This window comes from Corvus moneduloides, chromosome 9, assembly GCF_009650955.1.
Source record: "Corvus moneduloides isolate bCorMon1 chromosome 9, bCorMon1.pri, whole genome shotgun sequence".
Classification (NCBI taxonomy): Eukaryota; Metazoa; Chordata; class Aves; order Passeriformes; family Corvidae; genus Corvus; species Corvus moneduloides.
In genome coordinates, this window is record NC_045484.1 from 13811018 (window position 1) to 13832751 (window position 21734).

Sequence of the window (21734 nt, forward strand, 5' to 3'; positions counted from 1 at the left end):
TGATTTATGAGGTTTTTTTAAAAAATACGGGTTTTTTTCCTGCTCGTTTGGTGTATGGGGTTAATGCTCTTTCTGGAGTTTTGAGGTAGAGCAGCAGAATCCTTATCCTTGGTGTTCACAGCAGCTGAGCTTTTTTTGGTGGGACTTGTTGAATTGGAGCTGTAGAGTGCTTCAAGATAAGCCAGGTTATCTTAATGTGACTCAATTCATGTGGCTCCATTGCACTGAGTTTTAACGAAGTTGCTCAAAAATCAGGAAAAAAAAGAGGTTTTCTAATGATTTTCCTTTCTACATGCCTGCTAGCAGAAAACTAAAAAAGTAAACTACCGCTAGCAGGATCTGTCTTGATGAGCATCTCATCAGCAGTGGGTCTCTGGCTGCTGTGAGGCTGTCACACAGCAGCTCATCCAAAACCCCTGTGGCACATCAGAGATGCTGCAGCAGCCCTGAGTGCCAAGCCACGGGGTTGAGCTGAGTGTCTGCTCACAGGGCAGCAACATGCATGTGCTGAGACCTAAATAACAACCTGTGTCATCTGACAGGGATGTACTGTGAGCACTGTGTTCGTCCTGGAAACTTTCTGGTTAGTCTTTAAAATGGTACTTCCTGCTAGCACATTCCTACAGCCCTGGTGCAGCATTGCTGCCAGGCTTTCATTCCTGAGTCAATCTGCTTCCTTATCCCATCTGCCCCCATGCCATCCAGGGACAGATGCAGCTGGCTGGCAAGGCACAGGTGCTCAGGAGTGTGATCTGAGAAATGCAGTCCCAGGGCAGAAGCAGAGACTGCTTGCTCAACAGGAATGCTTGACTTTTTTTTTTTTAAGTCAAGTTCTCTGATATGGGAAAGGGAAACTGTGACTGAAGGAAGGAAATTTTGTGCTCTGCACTTGGGACTCACTGGGTTTGTATATGTACAGTCTTTGGTCAAGTAATTACAACGTATTAACCAAGTATTTGGTCAGCCCTGAATTGGTGGGCAGCTGGACTAGATGATTATTGAAGGTCTCTCCCAGCTGAATTATTCTATTCTAAATAACTCCTAGGTTGTGTAGGATCTAGTAAGGAGTCAAATTGTGCTATTTGCTTTGGCTATAACAAATTTATTGTCTGCTAAGATGTATCTGCTTAAAGCCCCTGCAACTTCAGGGTCGCCTGAAGAACCTGTGGGTGCCCCATCCCTGGCATTGTTCAAGTCCAGGCTGGATGGGTTTTGAGCAGCCTGGTCTAGTAGAAGGTGTCCCTGCCCATGGCAGATGGGGTGGAACTGGATGAGCTTTAAGGTCCCTTCCAACCCAAACCATTCTATGATTCACAGGTATTGCAGCAATTGCAGGAAACCTGTAGAGGAATCCAGCAACCTTTCTGTAGGATGAGAAGAGCTGCTTCTTTTCCATTTTTCCAGCTGGTTTCCTAACTTTTATGTAGATTCCATGAAATGAAGATACATTATAATGTTGGTTTTCCACGGATTATCTCTAAGGGGTATAAGCACTGTTTCTAATCTGCCAAATCTGTAATTTTTTAGTTCTTCCACTGGAAAATGTTGAGGCCCCAAACAGTGGTTTTTGTTTAGTTTTTTTTTTAAAAAGTGCTGAAAACAACTGCAGCTTAACATAAAATATATGGTCCCTTCTAATGTTAGACTTTTATTTGTTGAAGGTTTCCTAAGTCATACTTTTAGGCACAGGTAAAGCAATGACTTGAGTGAGTAGATGTGTTTGCATAAGGAGCATTACGCACACAAGCAGCAAAATCTTAAAAAATGTAGATGAGGTGGAAATTGCATTCAGAAGAGTGGAAAAACCCTAAGTATGAGATTTAATGAGGCAAGACTGAGACTTGGGAAGAGGCAGTGCCCCTGTGGGCTCCCTACTTCCCCTTTGTCTTTGTGACTCAGGTTTGAAGGAGTGCTGCTGGCTCTGTGCTCCCATCCTTTTACTGTCCATAGCACTAATATCCTGAAATCTCTGGTATACTGAGAAATTCTCAATACATGGTTTGGTTTTTGGATTATTGTTGGGTTTGGTTTTTTTTGTTGTTGTTGTTGTTGTTTGTTTGTTTTGGGGTTTTTTTTAATCTTAAACTCAGATGTGAAGGTCACAGGAAATAGGCTCTTGATTTGAGTCTATTCAAATATGTAATGAGCATAGAACTGCTAGTTGAGAGCTCAGTGCTATTTAAGCCATTTCCCAAAGTGCCAGTTCTTGCTCAGTGGGCTGGTTGCTTTTTTAAACTTGTTATGACAGATGTAGCTTGGGAAATACATGCCAGTCTAATCCTTTAGCTTCCAGTAGAAATGATTTCTAGAACAGTGAGACTAGTGTCTCATGTTTTCACAATCTATAGAGTGATCAGTTCTGCATTACTTCTTTCTGGTAGATGTTAACAATTTTGACCTCTTTAAAATACTATGAACTGCACTCAAGGATTCTTTTAGTGATTCTACATGCTAATATGGATTACTTAAAATGTCAAAACTGTTCAAATAGATAGTATAAAATGTGGTGTACTGGACCTAAGATGTATACTGACAGGAGGAGATAACGACACGTTTTCATTAAGATATGTAAACAGTTTTATTATGCAAATGTTGTTTGTTTTTATTTCCAAGTAATAAATATATGATTACAGTACTTATCCATAAAATATACACTTCTATTTGTGTAGGTGAATTCCTAGCATATTCATATTTTCTCTGCAAACCAATTAAAGACTAATTTGTGTTAGGATAATACTTTCAATGTTATCACTGAAAAAATATCTGCCATTTAGACATGAAGTATTGCATTCTCTTTTTTTTCTTTTAGTGGACTGGAGGACTCTTTAGATTGGCACATCCCAAACAAGGAAAGGATGTCAAAAATCAGACATTTTGCCTTGAACTTGGCTTTAGTCAGTAACTTTTTCCTTTGAGGAAGAAATTTTGAATCCTGGCAAAAGAAAGACTGTAAAGTGAGAGATGCAATATCATTGTTCTCATACCAAATTTAATGTACCCTGATGCTTAAGAAAAAAAATGATCATTCTATGAATATTGAAAAAGAGAAGCTGCCTTTTGAAGTAACTGCACAGTTTTCATAAGTCTCCTTTCTTCTTCACTGTCTTTGCTGCTGTCTTAATAGTTCCAGGTCTGAGTAGCTCAAGAGCAGCTGAAGAATATTCAGAGACCTGAAGGAGATGCAGCATTTGATTCCAGCACATAGATCTAGCTGATATGACTGGACAACTCCCATCTCAGCCTTCCTTTCTGAACCTGCTAGTACCTCTTTTCCTTCTGACATCTATGACTCTATGTGCTGTGGCATCAGGGACTGATCAAATTTAATCAGGCTGAGTTCTCAACATGATCTTGGCAGAGATGCTTTTAGTTAACCTGTAGTTCACTGAAACTATTCTATTAGTGTGTAACTTAGTGCTGTACATGAAAAAGGGTGGTAGAATATCATATCTGGGACATCAAAATACTCTGTTGTCTGTTATAATGTGAGGGAAAGCATAATCCAGAATTAAAGCTCCAAAAATATTTTCTGTGAATTTGCTGTGCCTCATGCCTGTGCTGTTTATTCATTCCTCACCTTAGTCAGAAAAAGCCACTACCTTCACAAGTGTTCCTTCAATCTACTTTAGGCTGATCATTTTTCTACTTCATGCCTGGTACCATGTCACTTTGGCTTCTATGGACACCTTGATAGTATTGGAAAAATCTAAAGCACAGGGACACTCCACTTTTGTGAGACCCCACTGGAGTATTTCATCCAGCTCTGGGGCCCCCAACAGAAGAATAATGTGGACCTGCTGAGTGAGTCCAGAGAAGGATCACAAAGGACATCAAAAGGCTGGAGCAATTCTATGAAGACAGGGTGAGAGAGCTAAGGTTGTTCAGCCTGGAGAAGAGAAGGCTTTGGAAGGACCTTAGAACACTTTCCAGTACATAAAGGAGGCCTACAGTAAAGCTGGAGAGGGACTTTTTACAAGGGCTCATAGTGATAGGACAAGGGGCATTGGCTCTAAACTGAAAGGCATTTAGAATAGACATTAGGAAGAAATTCTTCACTATGAGGGTGGTGAGACACTGGAACAGGTTGCCGGGAGAAACTGTGGATTTCCCATCCCTAAAATTTTTCAAGGCCAGGTTGGATGGGGGCTTTGAGCAACCTGGTTGCAGGGGTGGGAGCCAGATAATCTTTAAGGGTCCCTTCCCACTGAGGCCATCCTGTGATTCTAAGAATCAAACAGCCTTTTCTCCTGATCTACTACTCAAAGCAGAAGTGGCCTCTGTGCATCCTGAAGGAGATTAAAGTGTTTTGTCATTTCTGCCAGAAAAGAATCAAGGAAGCTTGATAAATAATGCAAGGATGAACAGTTGCCAGCAGCTGTGTTACAGGAAAAAAATTCCTAAGAATATATAGCCAGGTATTTAAGTTTTCAGTTTTATGCACAACTTACTGAGAAAGCTAGAGAAATCACCCAGCAAAGTATGCAGTCTATCCTAGTGCTCTTCTTCTGGGAACAGTGAACTTCTATTATGCTAGGTACTTGCAGTATTTGAACATCTCATGATGCTGTTTATGATAAGACAGTGATAGAGCAACAGAAGATTAAAGTTTTACATCTTGACTCATATGAACTGGGTAGACTAATTAGCCTCTGAAATCAAATGGAAATAATTTTGTTTGTATGAGAAACTAATTAGCTAATCAAAGATAATAATTCCAGGATTATTGAAAAAGTTCTATATCAAGAAGCTAAAGCATTTTAGCTTCATATGCCTTTCTCTTGCTGGCACATTTGTCAGCTGTTAAAACTTAACATGAATAAGGAATTGCCAGAATACTTTATTTACTCTGTGATCACATTGTTCTTGCAGAGCTCATTTGGTCCCTGTCCTCATAGCTCTGTTTCGACCTGTGCGCACAGCTGCGACTTCTTTCCTTGATAGTTTTCTTCTTCTGTTCCCATGTGTTTGTAGGAAAGATAAAAAACTTGCTGCCTTTTTTTTTTTTTTTAAATATGCGAATGCTGGGGTCTTCAGGAAGCCACTTTTTTTGGAAGGAGGAATGCCCTTTTCTGGAATGCAGGAGATGCTTAAAGCTAAGGGACGATTTATTTCATGCTCTTCCTTTGTGAATGGATAATTGCTTTACAACTTTACTTAAGAATAAAAAAATAAATCACACTGTTAGGTCTGCAGTAACTTTGTGTACCATATGTCGGTATTGGCCTGTTGGGACACATAGCAAGACAAATACATGATTTGATAGTCTGATGCTGGTTTTATCTCAGCATTAAACCACTAATCCAACAGAGCTATAACCAGGAGAAACAATTAAAAACTCAGAACCACTGTGTGTTTTCTTGGGAGTGTTCTTTATCTGTCTGTCTTCCTCTTGTGGTGTGATGGCTTATGTGAACAGTGCCTGCAGAAGTTATGTTTGTACTTCCAATTGAATGTATTTCTGCTGTGCTTAGTATGCATGTGGTTTACAAACAGTAACAATATCGAGGCCATATGCTTCATCCTTTGATGGGCTCTCTGGAAGTAAAGTGGCAAGCAGATGTGAACAAGGCAGGCAGGGTTCTGTTTGCAACAGCTGAATGCCTGCTTGTCCTACAAATGATGCACTTATGTTTAAGTGAGAAATTGTTAATCCAACTAATCCTGCCTGATTAAGGAATTTGTGTCATTGTTTGTAATCTAAAAGAGTAGGCTTTAAGTAATAATCAGTTTTTCAACTAAACAATTCTTGCTCATTGTACATCATGCAGGATTGAGGAGATGGGTGTCCATATGATACATAATAACTGATAGCCAAAGTAGAATTTTAAGTAGCTTTAGCTATGTTTTTCAGCCTTAAAAGCGTGATATTTAAAAAGCTTTATATGCTCTTGCAGCATCTCTCAGATACACTGAAGTGCACGATGGCCCAGCTTTCATCATACATGGTTTTTATTTAGCAGAGATGTGGTAACCTCATAGGTTGCAAGTAGAAAGTCCAGCTGAAGTGGATGGCACTCAAAAAGTTGTACATGAGACATGGTGTTTTAATGAGGAATATCTATTGAAAACAAAGTCCTTTGTATTCACACATAGGACAATGAACATGCTGTTAGACTGTGACTAGGAAAGCAGAAGTTCTAGCACTTGCTATCTCTGATGGGCAAACTGCCTTTGCTAAGATCACTTCTATTTACCTGTGGATCGGAATATATTTATTCTCAATGTAATGTGCTAAGAAATCTGGAGTAGGAAAATTACTATATATTGTATATATTAAGACTTTTTAGAATCTACTATTAGTGGTAAAAATTGTTCAGTACAGATTCAAAACTGACTCTTAATTCTGGATGCCACTTCTGGGGTATGAGGCACCATAAAAATCTTTCTGGTTATATGGTATGAAAACTCAGGTTGTGGATTCCACTCCTGGTTGCCATTGTGGACAACATACAGTTATATGTACTTCTGTTTGTATTGTAGAAATGTATCATAAATAAACAATGTCTAATTACTATACATTGTATATTTACATGGAAATTTCATTAACCGTATGCACTTGTTAATGTACAGCCAATTATAAATGTAGTATAGCTGTGTTTTAAAAATATTACTTTTCTTTCTCTGCTGCTCTTAATTCTTGCCTCTCATCCATGTTGGGTTAAAGAGTATGTAGGAAGGCATTCAGAGTTTTTAGTTTTGTAAATAATAATTAAGAAAAAAGCAGCTACCAGAAGTCAGCCTAACAGTATCCTGCTATTCTGATTAGATTTTTTTCTTTCTCTATATACATATTGAAATGCATGTTGGTTTAGGGTGGTAGGTTTCATGCTGTATCTTAAAAGAATTTTCAAAAAAAAATTTTATTTTTTATTTTTCATTCAAATCTTGAGTAATATTATGAGGATTTATTAGAATCAGTAAGTGGAACTCAGCTTCCCAGTACAGTTATTTTGGGTAGTAATAGGGATTTCTGTGACCTGTCTGTAGCAATTTAGGGCTCAGACATGACAGAATTAATTCTGCTTAAAGATTTCTTAATCACGGGTCAGCTGAGCTGCACTAACCAATGACATGAACTTGCAGCCTGTGGGGAGCACAAGGTGAAGTATTTGAGCTTGACCTGCATTAATTAAGACTGAGCTCAGGATGTTAATTTTTTGGGTTTTATGGAGTGGGTGCACAGGCTGTCCATGACAGGACTCTGCTGAGAAGAGGGGACCTCCTAGGGTCCAACAGCTCCTGGCTGATGCCTGACCTTGCCAAGTGCAAGTCTGTGCATAAGTTCAGCTCTATGCAGAATGATGTATGGACATGACCAAGCTTCGGCACACACTTAATAGTACTTTGATCATGCTTGCATAGATTAGTTTGATGTCCAGAGCCTCTCCACTGCTCAGTTTCTGCTTCTCCTGTTCCTCTGAGGAGTGTCCTTGGACCTGTTGGGGTGTATCAGGGCTCTGCCATGAGGCCGGGCCTGAGGCTGCTGTCATCGTGCATTCAAAGTGCACAGATGTGAGTCTGAGCATCTGAGAGGCCCAGGGGAGGAATGGGGAGCTTGTGCTGCGTTAGACTGTAGGCCATAAGCATGCTCCACGTGAATGGTGTGAGGATGGTCCCCTTTGCCAAGTGCTCATGCTTGACTGAAGTCAGCACTTCAGTCGGTCACAGGGACTCTTTCCAGAGCATTTAGCAAAGGCAGATGAGATTTGTAGGCAGATTGACCATGGGGCATGTGAGTGGTTTGGGGACATCTGCAGCTGGCAGAGTGAATGTAAGGAGCTGGGCTGTGAGCTCTGTCTGGCTTTGCCTTGATAAAGGGATCTGACCGCTCAAGCAGGATGGACACGTAACCTGTAATGCCTAGCTGTCAGATGGTAGTTGTGAAATTAGGCTTCTCTGTTAAGCCATAGGAGATTTGTGCATGAAAATTCATACAAGAGCTAGATTGTTAATTTGTTATCCTGGTATTGCTAATGAATTATCTTGGTATTGATGGAGTTTAATCACATGCTTCAGTGCTACTTGAAATCACAAGGCTTTCCTGAGGTGGAGTGCTGTGTGTGAATGAGTTTGGTGATGATAGAATCTTTTTTGGGAGCCACATTCATTTTAATAGTCAGTACTGCAGTTTTACTCAGTATTTCTTTTGCTTCTGAATTGATTGTGATTGTTGTGTGATTAGGAGTAGATGGAAATCATAAAGCAGAGACTTAAAAAAACTAAGTATGTTTACATATGCAAGTGTGTATGCACAATGTGCTGCCAGAAAGTCATGTCTACATGGTTGACTTGTATCCAACTTGTATAGTTTAGTTCACATGTACTTTTAACCTTGAATACCAATGGCAAAAATGTAATACCTCAAAGAATTGATTCACTTACACCAGAATACTTAAATTGTCATCACTGAATGTGTGCAAGCACCTTTCATTGCAGCATACTTTGAATTTCTCTTTGTAGTAATTTAAATTGCTCCAATAATGAGACTGCACCCAACACTGGTTAAAAACATGTGTTTTTACATTTACATAACAGTATGTATTTTATCTAATATCCTTTATTGTCTTCACAGAGAAGACCAAAACCCAGCTCTTATAAAGTCTGCCTTGAAGACAGTCAATTTCAGAGCTTCACAAGATCTAAAATTTTTAAATAGACTCATTCATCCTTAAAACACTTCCCTCACCACTTGAGCTTTTTTCAGGATATTTGATAAAGCCAGCAGCATACTTACTATTATTTTACAGATCTGTGCAAAGGAGATGATCCTTGTTAGGATAAACCATTATGCACTATTTCATGAGTGGAAAGAGATACAGTCACATATTGAAGCAGAGTAGCAGGGCTGACTTCAGCCAATGGACTTTGCAATTAGTTTTCAGAATACCATTGCATGCCTTAAAGGGCTGTTTTTATGCTCTGCTGTCTTCACAGCAAAGTATACAATCTCCCCTCTGTCTTGTAGGCATTTCCTGTACTAGGAAATTTTTGCTGAAATTTCCCACTCTTGCTGCTCCTGTTTTCAGCTCATTGGCTGCTGTGTTAATGAGGGCACTTGGGACTTCCTCTTAATTCAAGCACTGCATTGTGTAAACTTCTAAACAGGGTCAGACAACATAGTGTTGCCAGCTGCACATCTGCAGCCATCTGGATTTGTGGCAGGAGCAGTAAAATAGACATTGTGTAGCACAGTTGAAAGAGTGACAAAAGTGGTGAAAATCATATTTGCAGAAAACCCACCATAGAGAAACCCACCATAAAGAAAATCCACCATATTTGATCTACAGAATGTAGAGTATAATTATTGAAAAGGTCTTTCTACTTGTATATTTATCAAATAAAGATAAACAGGATATGCTATTGCTGTGCAATGTTTTGTGACAAAGCTTGCTGGCTTATTCATTCCCATTGCGTTGTTAAGAGCAGGGATAAGTAATTATTAAAGCTTCTGGTGCTCATAAACAGGCCTCTGCCCCCACTTGTATGACTTCATTAAGATTCTGTTTCTAATAAACATCACTTCAGTATCTTAATTTATTATAATAACATTCTTAAGGAGAAATAATTGCATAGTGTGAAGTCACAGCTTTCAGGTCTGAGGAAGGAGATGCAGGAGGAATGGTCACACGTTGTTTTGTATCTGGGCTTGCTAGGTGTTTGAGGTGAGGCCAGAAGAGGCTTCTGTACAATGTGTACAATGTACAAACATACTTTCTCACTGACCAGCACTCTAGTGACTGTTCTGGGAATAATGTCCTGAGTCTGCCTGGTCAGTGAAGCTTCAAAAGTTGACTTCTGTAGAGTCGTTCTCTTTGACTTTGTTACTCAAGGGTCAGTACAAGTTGCCCTCTCTATTTTTCTTGAAAGCTTTTATTTGGTCACTTGTTTCCTGGCTCTCAGAGGCACTAGAATTATGGATTAGCACTGTCAGGGTTTGTTACTGAGTAGTTTTATTGCTGGTTTTACGCTGAATGCACATATTATGCACAAGTAACCCTAATGTGAGACAGCTCAGAGTAAGTCATAGTTTTAAACCAAATGCTTCCATGCGTGGGCTTTTAAAGCGTTTTAAACTAATTTTTAATGACACCTGGATTCTTTTCAGTGATGCTTACAATGTAAAGACAAAGTATATTAGAAGTATGACTTTAAAATAGTACATTAAAGAGCGGGCATTACATTTGTTGACTTATCTTTCTGATTTATCTGACCTGTTAAACCTCTTTCTCAAATATTTGGTACTGCTTCCCTGTAAAATTGGATTGTCTTCCTAGTTTTGTTTTATTGTTTTCTTGGGACAGTATTCTTAGCTAAGACCTGTTTCTGGACTTTGGTTGAGGTACCGCTCTTACTCTAGGGTGCTGTAAGTTTTCACAACTAATCCAGCTCCTGTTGAAGCTAGTGGGGTTATTACTTTTGATTTCAGCTGGAAAAGGTTAATGACCTTAATGTATTTCATTTGTTGGCAATTATACTGTAGCCTAAGATAATGGTAAAGGAAGAGATGCTTATACAGAAGCCACTATAATTAGGAGTGGAGCTACTTATGTGATTTCAAAGAGAGCTATTTTATTGTGAAGATGATTTTTAATAAGAAGTTTAGAATTAATTTTGAGCTACTTAAATTTATAATTTTGAATCAAATACTAGTTGATAATAATAAACATAAGTAATAAACCAATTGTATATGTTTTGTAGACATACTTTTTTTGCCACAAAAATCCAGAAAACAATTTTTGTGGACTCTTATAGCTATTAATCTTATGTACAGCATGTTTTTCTCATAGCTCTATTAAAACACGGTGTGCTTATACTGTTACAGCGTTTGGTCCTCCATTTTCCATTGTTTGATGGCAATGGCAATTTAGTGAAAGTGGCTTTCCTTGAACTGATCTCAGGAATAATATATCTGCAAAATGTGTCTGGCCTTGAGTAGAAGTGAGCTAGAAGTAAGACAGTGGGAAAAGCAGGAAATACAGATATTCTCCTTCTTCTGAGCCTCTGAGAACAGTTGGCTACAGTCATATACTGACTGTAAAACCACTACTTTGTGACCAGAATCTTTAAGAGATGCCTTTTATGTGATCAGATTTTATTCAAACAGGGATGAAAGACCGTTTATGTTGAATTTTCCAATTGAATGTTCGTCCTGGGTAGAAAAGCGCAGTTGCGTAGATCACCTAAGGCTTAAAATATAAAGTAACATTGTGGTTGGAAGTGATCATTGCTATGGGTGTCATAAGCACTGGTATTGTCTTTATCAAGGAATCATATTTTCAATATGCACAGAAGGGTTAGGACACCAATCTCCCTCATCAGATAGAACAATGTACAGTTTTCTTGGGCAGTGAAGAAACAAAGGGGTTCACCAAGGCCAGGTAATAAAGAACCACAGTTTTTTCCACATGTGTCACTGGAAGTCCAATGGAAGACTTCCTTGATACAGCTGAAGGCAGAGATGAATATATGAAATTCATCTTCTAATAGAGAAGATAAATCATAGAGCTTTGAACATTTTGTTTTTCCTTCACAAATATCACAGTATTTTAAAAGTTGAAGTTAAGTGCCTGAGAAAAATGAAAAAATTTGATATAGAATTCTTTTTCAAACTCCTTAATGAAATAATTGTATTTAACAACAACCTTTTTCAAGTATCAGTTAGAGATCAGGAGACTAAAATTAACTAATCTCTGGTCGTATTACAACTCATTTTCCTATGGAGGTGTGTTTGTAAAGTGTGGAGTTTGGAAACTTTGTGTTATGGCATCCTTGGTTTTTGTAAAAAGAAAATGAGAACAATTTAAAAACTGTAAGAATTTCCTATGATAAGAACCTTATCTGGAGTATAAAGTAACTTCACAGTTTGAAATTTGAATTTATGCCTTTAGAAGGCAGTCTTGAATTAATTTTTCTCTCTTTCCCTCACCATTTACTAGGGGTTTTTTTTAGATGCAGAGATTTTCTCTAGATTAACATTTTTTTCCTAGTTTTTGGATGTTATTTTTTAAAATTAGAAATGCTCGATGCATGGGCAAGAATTCTCATGAATTTCTCTTATCTACTACCTCTTGCAATGTGTTCAGCAAGAATACTCGTGTCAGCATTGTAAAACTGGGCCAAACATTTAAACATTTAGATAGTTTTAGAGCCAGGTGCCAGACACCTACTTGGCCCCCCAGTCTGCCACACTGGCGTTCCTGAGTGTGTTTCCCTTGTGTCCTGGCCGTTTCTAATCGCCTGGAGAGCTGCAGTGCTGAGCAGCTGCATGTTCTTCATCTGACAGAGATACAAAAGGTTCAGCAGACAGGAGCAGGAGCTGTGATGGCACACAGAGTGGGTGGAGTGGGCTGCATGCAGAGCACAGTGTGGAGGTGGAGCCCGGCAGGGCGGGCACGCCGCATGGGCTGTGCGCTGCATCCCCTGCCTCCGGCCCGGAGCACCGAGTGCCATGCAAGGCCTTGCTCTCGTGTGTCAGGAGTTGTGGTCTGGCCCTCTGGTGATGGCACAAGACCTTCTCTCAGTTACGCTCAGCATAGTGGGACTTGGTACCTGTTTCTCAAAATGGCCTTTTACATAACCAACCTTTGCTCTGGTGGTGTGTGATTTCAGCCCTGGTGCTGCTCTGCAGGGGCTTTGCCTGTTGGACACCACAGATGGGCTCCAGAGGAGATGCCTTCTGCACACATGATCAATTGCTCAGTTAAGGAAAAAAAGGAAAAAAGGAACCTCTTAAGAGACTGTGTACTTCAAAATATTTCATTTTTTTCCTCTCATGTGGTAGTGAATTAAGATAATTCAATGAATGATGAAGTCCATGTCTCTGTGATTATGTTCTCATGTGGTTCATTTCTGGCTTCCTGCTTATAAATGCTTGGTTATTATGTGCCTCTTGCTTTCAAATAGCAGTAAAGTCTTCATGGGGAGAGCAGCCTTTACCATTGTTACATACCGAGTATGTCTACAATGTATTAGAAAGGGCAGTAAAGAATATTTGTTCCTGTCAGAAGTTATATTACTGTTTAGTAGTATATAGCCATACTCTGCACTACAGAGAAATAAGTGAAACAGATAATATTTCGCTATTAGATATGTAATCTTTTACTGCTATTTTTCTTCTGTAAATGGACATGGCCAAATATACTAAATTTTAGTATTTTTCTCAAAAAAAAAAAAAGGGGAGTACATATTTTTAAAACAAAATTTGCAGGCTCAAAAGGCTGAGTACTTTTTTTCAAAATCATTCTCTAGAAAAGCAATTTTCTTTTCACGTCTTTTTTGTAGACCTTCAGAAGCTGGTATGCAGTATGGACCTATATCCCCATGCTGAATGCAAGAGAGGATATTTTGTATTTAATCAATACCACACAGTTTTATCTAGGATTTATTTTTTCATTTTCTGCAAAACTACTGGTCATTTGTTACTATAGAAAATGTACTTCTCTGAAAATCGACCAGGGCATTTGCTGTCAGTTTAAGCAAGCAGGAAGCAATGAGAACGAGAAAAACACAAAGAAAATGGCCTCAAGGGAAAGCTCTGCATAATGAACTTGAAATTGCTACTGCTGGAAATACTGTTGCTGCTTTTCCTGCCAGGGCTGTCACCTCACTCAACAATTTCAGCTTCAAGCGGAGAGTGGAGCTTTACTTTCAGCATCACTAAAGGCCAAAGTTTATGTTGCTAGATTTCCCAAACTCTGAGGCAACAACACTCATTGGTACATGGATGGCATTTTTAAAGAGGAAATAGGCCAGGAATAGCCCATGGTCTCAAAAGTTAAGAAACCAAGGTAAAGAGCAAGGATAACAAAGCATATAGAAGCCATATTTTTAGAAGAGATCTGCATCACACCAAGTGGGAACTCATAAGTGAAATGAGTAGGGAGGCCATGCAATTTAATTGATAACAATTTTCCTAGAGGTACATAAATCATCCCCAAGATTTTTAGCTCCATTTCCTACCGTCCCTTCTCTCCTGATAAGGAAGAGCAAGGGAGCTCATTCTAGAGAGAAAAGCAGAGCTAGGGCCTGCCTGAGGTGCTCATTCCCCAAAGGTTATTTCTTGAAGATGGCCTCATAGAAGCCTTGGTTAGTGTTCAAGTCATGCCTAAATGAGAGAAACACAATGAATGAAACTAAGTCAGAAGAGAAACTACAATGCACAGTATTGTAAAATGTTGTTCTTCGCTTGACAAGTTGAGGACATGGATGAATATTTAGTGGTCTTTTTAATGCAGTAACACTTTCAGTGTTACTCATCTATCTGAGTGGTTGCTGTAGTTACAGCATAACCCTGAGAATTGGTAGAGAGGGAATCGTGTATTCTATGACATTCCCAGCCTGTGTGAAATATTTCTTGAACACTTGTGTAGCCTAAAGTAGGTGTTAGCTGGAAACGTCTATGACTGTATACACAGAAATTTATTTCCTAATCCCTAATAGAGATTATCAACCTTACATTTCAGGATTTGGCTTGTTTAAACATATTCACGTACCCTCAGATATTTTGTCATCCATATGAATGTTTAAGTCTCATTTGAGTCCTGGGGCTTTATAGGGAGTTATGTGAAATATATGAGAAGGATAGGCCATAGAATAAACCTCATTAGTATCTTAAGAAGATCAGATTTAAGGTAATTTATTTATATAGGTGCTGGCTGTTGTAAACCATAGCAGACACTAGGGGAATTTTGTTTATGGAGTCAGTTTAACCAAGTCAGAGCTGCTCTAGCTCTAATATTTGGAATGAGTCAGGGTTGACATTTCAAGTTGAAAAGAACTCAGAATTTAGAACCAAGTTAAGAATATACTGGATGGATCATTTGGGGAAGGAGAAATTAGATTTTTAAATTGACATGCAGTGCTAAAACTAGGCACAGCTTGCCTGGATTCAGAAAAGTGACTAATACAGAAAAAAACCTGGACTTACTTGGGAGGAAGGAATCAGTGTAGGGAATATGTGCAAAATACTGTAAGAGTCCTGAGAAGAAAACAAGGAAAGGGACAGGTATTAGGTGGTTGGCAATAAATGCAAAAAACGTACTACTAGTATAAACACACCATGAAAATCCATCAGCTAATATATTAATCAGGAGTTAAGGGGTGAAACAAGAAGAAATATTAATTTTAGATCTCATCCCTCTCAAATTCTGGCTGTCAAATGGGTTGTCACATCATAGACAGGATGTGATTGCCATGGAGATGGTTCCAAGAACTTCCGTAATTTAATTTTTGCTGGGTTAATATTTTTCATGTGCTTCCGTAAGAATAAATGATCGTTCTTGTCTTGTTCCTCCTTGCAACATTCATGTATACTGTGTTTTTATCTAAGGACTCTGCAAGTTGTTTATACATGTGTTCTTCAGAATACTGGAAAGCCTGCACTTTGTATTGTTAGACTTAGATGAGAATTGTTCTTTTCCTTATACTTTATATGCTGTAGCTATATGTCAAAAGGTTTTCTGACCCTTAGGGAAGGATGACCTCCCCTGGTTTTAACAACTGTTAAAATATCTGTGAGCTAAGAATTTTAATACATACCTTTGGGAAATTTGTACAGTGATCTAAAGTAGTATGATGCTGTTAGAATAAGGTAAAAGATGCTTCTAATATCCACTCTTTCACTGCAAATTATATTTCTATGCCTGAACTTGTGTAGTTTTGTCCAGACATTTATGTTGTCAGAACATTCTCCAGTGCAATCTTTCACTGCCAGTTTTGGAATATGCCAAAACCTTTTTCCCCAAGACTTAGAAAAGATATACACAAATAATTCTGTTAAATTAAATGTCTTTTGTTGGCTGGTTGCAACTTGCATATGCAGTGGAAGGGCCAACAGTGGTGCCCATGCCAGCAGAATACAGAAATTATTCCTTCCAGGAATATCCCAGGCATACAAATTGTTGTAAAGTGCAGGGAGGATGTCGCTCTCCTTTTCCTCTGCCCTGTAGAGCTGATTATTGCCAGTGATGCTGGAGAGAAGGGGGGGAAGGAATTGCACTGTGAAACAGAGTTTCTCCTGGGATTTATTGAGATTGAAAAGGATTTTTCTTCCATTTCTGAAGCATCAATAGGCTGATTATTGAGATGAGCAGTGCTTCTGCTGAAGGATGGAGGAAGGAGAACAGCTTTAGCTGAGCTGCCAGTACAGAAAAATAAAGAACCTGTATTTATTGCCAGATTCTAGAAGGATTCTATCGAAGCGGATCCATGGAAGCATAGAGATGAATGCCTTGTGTGCTTAGTGGCATTCCCCTCTCTGATTGCTTCTGACAGTAGAGCGCTAGGCCTTCTGTAGCAGGGGTTTTGTCCTTAGCAGAATTCCACATCCTTCTGACCCTTGCACCTACGTGCCCACCCTAAGAGTATTCTTGTTCAGCTAAGAACTTGAATGCTGCTCCCTGCTATTCTTGGAACAGAGGGTTTTCTTCATACAGGTCACCATCAAAGACAGGAAGTGTAATAAGAAGAAAGTGTTGGCAGCAGCAAGGATCTAGATGCAGCTGATGAAGACAGATTGCTGGCAGTGAGGATCTCCTTTCCTATAACTGAACAAGCAGTTCTCCCTTTAGTAAATCCCAGCTTCCCTACCAGCCAAGAAGACGACCTTTATTCTTAGATCAGCAGATTCAGAGTCTCTGCTCAGAGCTGGAGAGTTAAGCTTCTGGCACTCTTGGTGTTCTTGCAAAAGGTTGAGCACTGTATATCACAGATGCTTCCTTTGTGCTGAATTCTGCTCTTTCTTGGAGTTTCAAAATCTGTGAAAATTTTACTGAAATCTATTGAGTTTTGCAAAAAGAATTAAAGGCAGAATCTGACTGTATTCAGATTGCCTAGTCCTTGAGAGGAAAGAAAAGCATTACTGTGACTCACAGTAAAAATATTAGTGTTTCTGTTGTCACCTTTATGAATCGCATTAAAACTGATTTTTTTGGTATGTTTCTTCATGAGAGCTATAGGGATCACTAGGTTGAATTTTCCTTGTCGTAATTTGGATGATCTTGAATTCAAGGTTGAATTATTTTTCATGTATACTGATCATTTGTTAATTATAGATGAAGAAATTCTACTTCACTAGGCTGAAAATTTGCTTACATCACGAGAGAGAGGATATTTGTTATTTCAGGTATTGAAATTTCTGTTTCATCTAAAAATTCCACTAGCATCTGAAGCCAGTCTAAAGTAATAGAAAATGACTGCTTTGGTGACAAATTAAATTTTGCTTTTAACACACTTGCCTCCAGAGTTATTTTTGTTACTTGGACCACATTATTTGTAAGTACCATTTTCCTCCACAATTTAGCCCAAAGGTATCTGCATAATCTACAAACAACTAAGGAAGGTCATTAATTGCATCCTTCCTGTTGACAACAAAATGTGCACATGAGCCAGTGCCCATAGATTATTTTGTTTTGTAGAACTGTTCAGACCTATTATGATATATGAAAAGATTTATATCTTCCTGCTAGGTCAAAGGTTTAGAAAACCTCAGCAATTAATCAGATTTGATGGCATTATTTCTTGTATTTGTGTAGTATTAAGATTTCGGTTTGGTGGTCTTCATTCCTGTTGATCAAAGTGTGATGTACCTATCAATAAGCTTTAAGCTTTTCATGTAGAGGAGTGGAAGGGCCTTGCCTGCAAGTCCCACAGTGAATCAAGGTTAGAATCCAGTGGTCAGTATTTGACCCTTCTATTCTACTTTTCAATTATACCCTTGTTGCCTGCCATAAAGCTTCAGTGTCGTAGTTTTAGATAGATACCTGCTTAAAGTCTTGGCTTTGGCATAAAGTCTCAATCCTTAATTGTAGTGAATAAATTAAAGGTCATGTTTTGTTGTACAGGCAAATACACCACCTAGAGAAGATACTTAACATTCCAAATATATTTTTTCTCATTTTGTGATTTTTCTGTTTATTTTTTGCCAACCATAATGTGAACAATATACAGACGTGAGAACTCTATTTTGGTGGAGTGAATGTGAAACAGGCCATTCTTAATGTTAAAATATCAGTGGTGACACTTCATTCAAGCATGAGGAACAGAGCTAAAGCCAGACTTGATAAATTTAGCTAGCAAAATGTGAATCAAACCCTGTTAAGTACCTCGAGGCAAACTAAACCTCTGATGTGAACAGGAGCTCTGTTACGACTTTTTTTTTTCCCTTTCTCTCTACCATAGTCCAAAATTTAAAGCTCGACCCTGCGAAGTGCTGAGTGTCAGTGAATGCCATATGGGAACTGAAATGTTCAGCATCTTCCAGGATTAGGGCTTTTCTTTGGTCCAGATCTTGTGCATTATGTTGTCCTTGAACTAACAGATTTCTTTCTCTTTCCCCTCATCCGGAAAACTAGGTTATGTTATGTCGACTACAAATCCTGTAGTAATGTAGTAATTTATTCTCTTTTAAGGCAAATAAAATAAAGGAAGCCATAAGGCATATTTCCCTCATAAGAAGATTAATGTACAGAACTTGATTCACTTATGCTGTCTTTTGTGCTGGTTTGGTCTTGTTTCTTTAAGATGAGATGTCTGTCTCTGTAATATTAGTGTATTTTACTTGCTGTAATCTGATGTACCATTTCTCTCCCCTTTTTTCTCCTCCCCTAAGATTATCGTTGGAGAAACTGCAGTCTTTTGTCTACAGTTAGCTACAAAGGATTTTGAAAACCAAGAAAAAACAATATTAACTGGAGACTGTTGTTATATAAATCCACTGGTACGCAGGACCATCAGATTCCTTGGTATGAGCAAAATTACTGCTTTCATTTTCTGTATGGTGAGAGTGATCAATTATGTCTTAATTTTTACCTGGGGAAAATACTCAGATAACCATATAACATTTCATGTGTAGTTTTAACTGAGGTGCAGTTTTCCTTTTAGGTAGCAAATGAAGCTTTTTGGAAGTTTGGATTTAAAAACAGTTGCAGAAACAGCAGTAAAAGTAGAAAAAGCTGGGACTGCAGGGGAAAAATAACTAGCAGGCCTGAAGCAGGGTGAAGTAGAGAAAGTATCCTTGTGCCATATCTATAGGTAATAGTAAACACACACACCCCAAAGTTGAAGACATTGGGATTTAAATGTGTCTTTGAAGCTAAGTTGATTTAGGTGCTGTCTTAGCCTGGATATTGTATTATAGTGTCTAGCAGAAAACTGTAAAAAATCCATGCTACACTGGTTTTGGCTGAAACTCCCCCACTGACTTTAGTAGATGCTAGGTGTCATGTTTTCTCTTAGTTTGTTCTAAATGTGTTTGGAGGGAGAAGTCCCACCACTCAAAATGTGTATTGAACATTTCCAGATGCTGCTTTTTAATACATGCAGGGATGCCATAGCAGGGCTCAGTTCTGCTGTTTGCTTCTCTCGTGGTTGCATCTAAAGGAAACAGCTGGAGGAATGAAGCCTTGGGGCGGCTAATCCTGCTGTGTACCCCAGTCTCAGGGTGAGGGAGGGCATGTGCAGCTGTGTCTGTATTTGCAGTGTTTGTGTGACAACTTTGCCTGCCTTCCCAGAGTGCCATTGCTCCTGGTGAGAAGGAGACTGTCTTGCATAGGTCTGGAGGAGGTGGGGAGTGATGATAAGGAGCTCCTCCCACTCCAGTTCCTCTCTGTGTAATCAGTGCCTGAATGTTCTTCCCACTAAGTGGTCCCTTCTTTCCTCACAGAAGCAAAAGAAAATTTGGTAGGGATGGCAGGAGTGAACAAAGGCCTCTTCGCTGTTCCAGCAGATGAGGCATAGCTACCCATTGTGCTCCCACAGAGTGATGTGTGTGATCTTGTGCAGTGCACACCCTCGGGACTGGCTGAAAGGCCCTTCTGTGAAGTGATTTAACCAGGCACAACGTGCTGCTCACCAGAGTCTAGCATCTTGGGGGGAGTTAACATTAGTGCAACATTGTTGACCAGCCAGGATCCCAGAAATCAGCCTTGGTCCTCTAGCTTTGCTAAGAAAAAAAGCCTGACCTGTATAAATGCATGTTTCTGTGGAATTATGTCTGCTGTGATGTTGATCCATCAAAGTCCTCATAGTGCCTCATGAAACTGGGATTTGCCAGAACTCACTCTATATTCACAGTGGAGTATGGGAAAGGTAAGGTGATTTGCCCATGGAAATACAGGAGGAAATCTGTAGCTCAGGTGGAATTGGAACAAGCAGCCACTAGCTTTTCCTGCTGGTCAGGGTGCTGTGTTTGCATGTTCTTTTTCTATTTACAGAGCTCATTTTCTATTTGCAAAAGGGTAGAGAGGGACCTCAGAATATCAGGAATCTGTTTTCTTTTAAGTAATCAGATACATGCATTTACATTCTAATGATTGAGTACATGTGCTTAATGCCTCACTGATATGTCTGATTGAAAAAACTCTTTAGCATAAGTAGCTCCTCAAATATATAAATCTTTAGCTCACTGTGTTGATACTGTGATTAATATGCCATGCATAGAGATTTACCCAGTAGCAGGCAGATGAAGACAACTCATGCATGGCAATCTTGAATTATTCAGTACTTTATCTTCTTTACAGATGCAAGAGAAAAAAAAAGTTTGTCCAGTTTGTGTTATGACTTTCCAAGTTCCTTCTCCATCAGGGTCTGACCTTGGTTTTCAAGCAGATTTATAGGGTAAAGAATTTCCCTCTGTCACTTCTGTTTAGTGGCAAAAGTTAGGTACCAGTAAAGCCAACTACCCCAAACAGGGGACATGCATGGCTATGGGCCCTAGGAAAGCAAGCTACTTGCACAAGGGGTAGGTGTTCCTATGAAAGATGGGAGAGACATCAGGTGTGTGGGAACATTGCAGTGTTGTTGCTGCAGTTTTGTAGGAAAATGCTATCTTCAGCATGAACTGTGGTCTTTAGGGTACAGTACATGGGAGGATTTTTCATGTTCTTGAATGGAAGAAGCTGGTATGCTGCTGTGATAAATACTATAAATTGTCTGGAAATGTAACTCTTTGTTTCCCTCTTTAGGAATTTACGCATTTGGACTGTTTGCTACGGACATCTTTGTAAATGCTGGACAAGTAGTAACAGGGAATCTTGCACCCCATTTCCTTGCACTTTGTAAGCCCAACTATACAGCACTTGGATGTAAACAGTATACACAATTCATCAGTAGCGTACATGCCTGTACTGGAAATCCAGACCTTATCATGAAAGCCAGAAAGACTTTCCCATCCAAAGAAGCAGCACTAAGCATATATGCAGCTATGTATCTGGCTGTAAGTATATTATACCATTTAATGTCACTATTTTTTTGAAAGCAAATGACTTGCACTGTCAGGGGGAGGAGGGAGGAATGGGTAGAAGATAAGGCCCAAAATATTGGCTGATTTTTTTATATGTAAACCTGCTGTGACTTACTGTGAGAATGATTCATTTGGCTTAATTCTGACAAGGTGTAGTGGTTTCCAAGCCTTGAAAGCCAAGACAATACTAAGAGAGGGCAAGTTGTCTATAAAGGGTATAATCTGTAGATTGAAGATAACCAGTTCCTTGGTTTTCTTTTTCCCCATTTCCAGAGTGTTTGGACAATCCTTTGCTGGGTGCTAAGGAGTAAGGCTTGGCATTTCCTCTGTCTGGTAGTGGTACCTCTCAGTGTTTTAACCCAGTGCAGATCAGCAGAATTGCACATGGCCATATGCTTTGGTGAGGTGAAGCAGAAGGGTGAGCTAGCTATATGTATGTCTGATCTCTGCAGGTTTCCCAAGATCCCTGTGTGTCTTTTGGTACCAGAATTGGTAT

The 21734-nt window shown here is 39.1% G+C and overlaps 1 protein-coding gene across 4 annotated transcripts in view; it reads left to right on the forward strand.

The window, feature by feature from the left end:
* PLPPR5 (phospholipid phosphatase related 5) overlaps positions 1 to 21734 on the forward strand; it is a 77807-nt gene that overhangs the window by 35270 nt on the left and 20803 nt on the right. For all 4 annotated transcript variants that reach the window (XM_032118040.1, XM_032118041.1, XM_032118043.1 and 1 more), the window contains 2 exons: positions 18608 to 18740; positions 20961 to 21211. In XM_032118040.1, coding sequence (XP_031973931.1) covers positions 18608 to 18740; positions 20961 to 21211 — 384 coding nt within the window. The remainder of the gene's footprint in view (positions 1 to 18607; positions 18741 to 20960; positions 21212 to 21734) is intronic.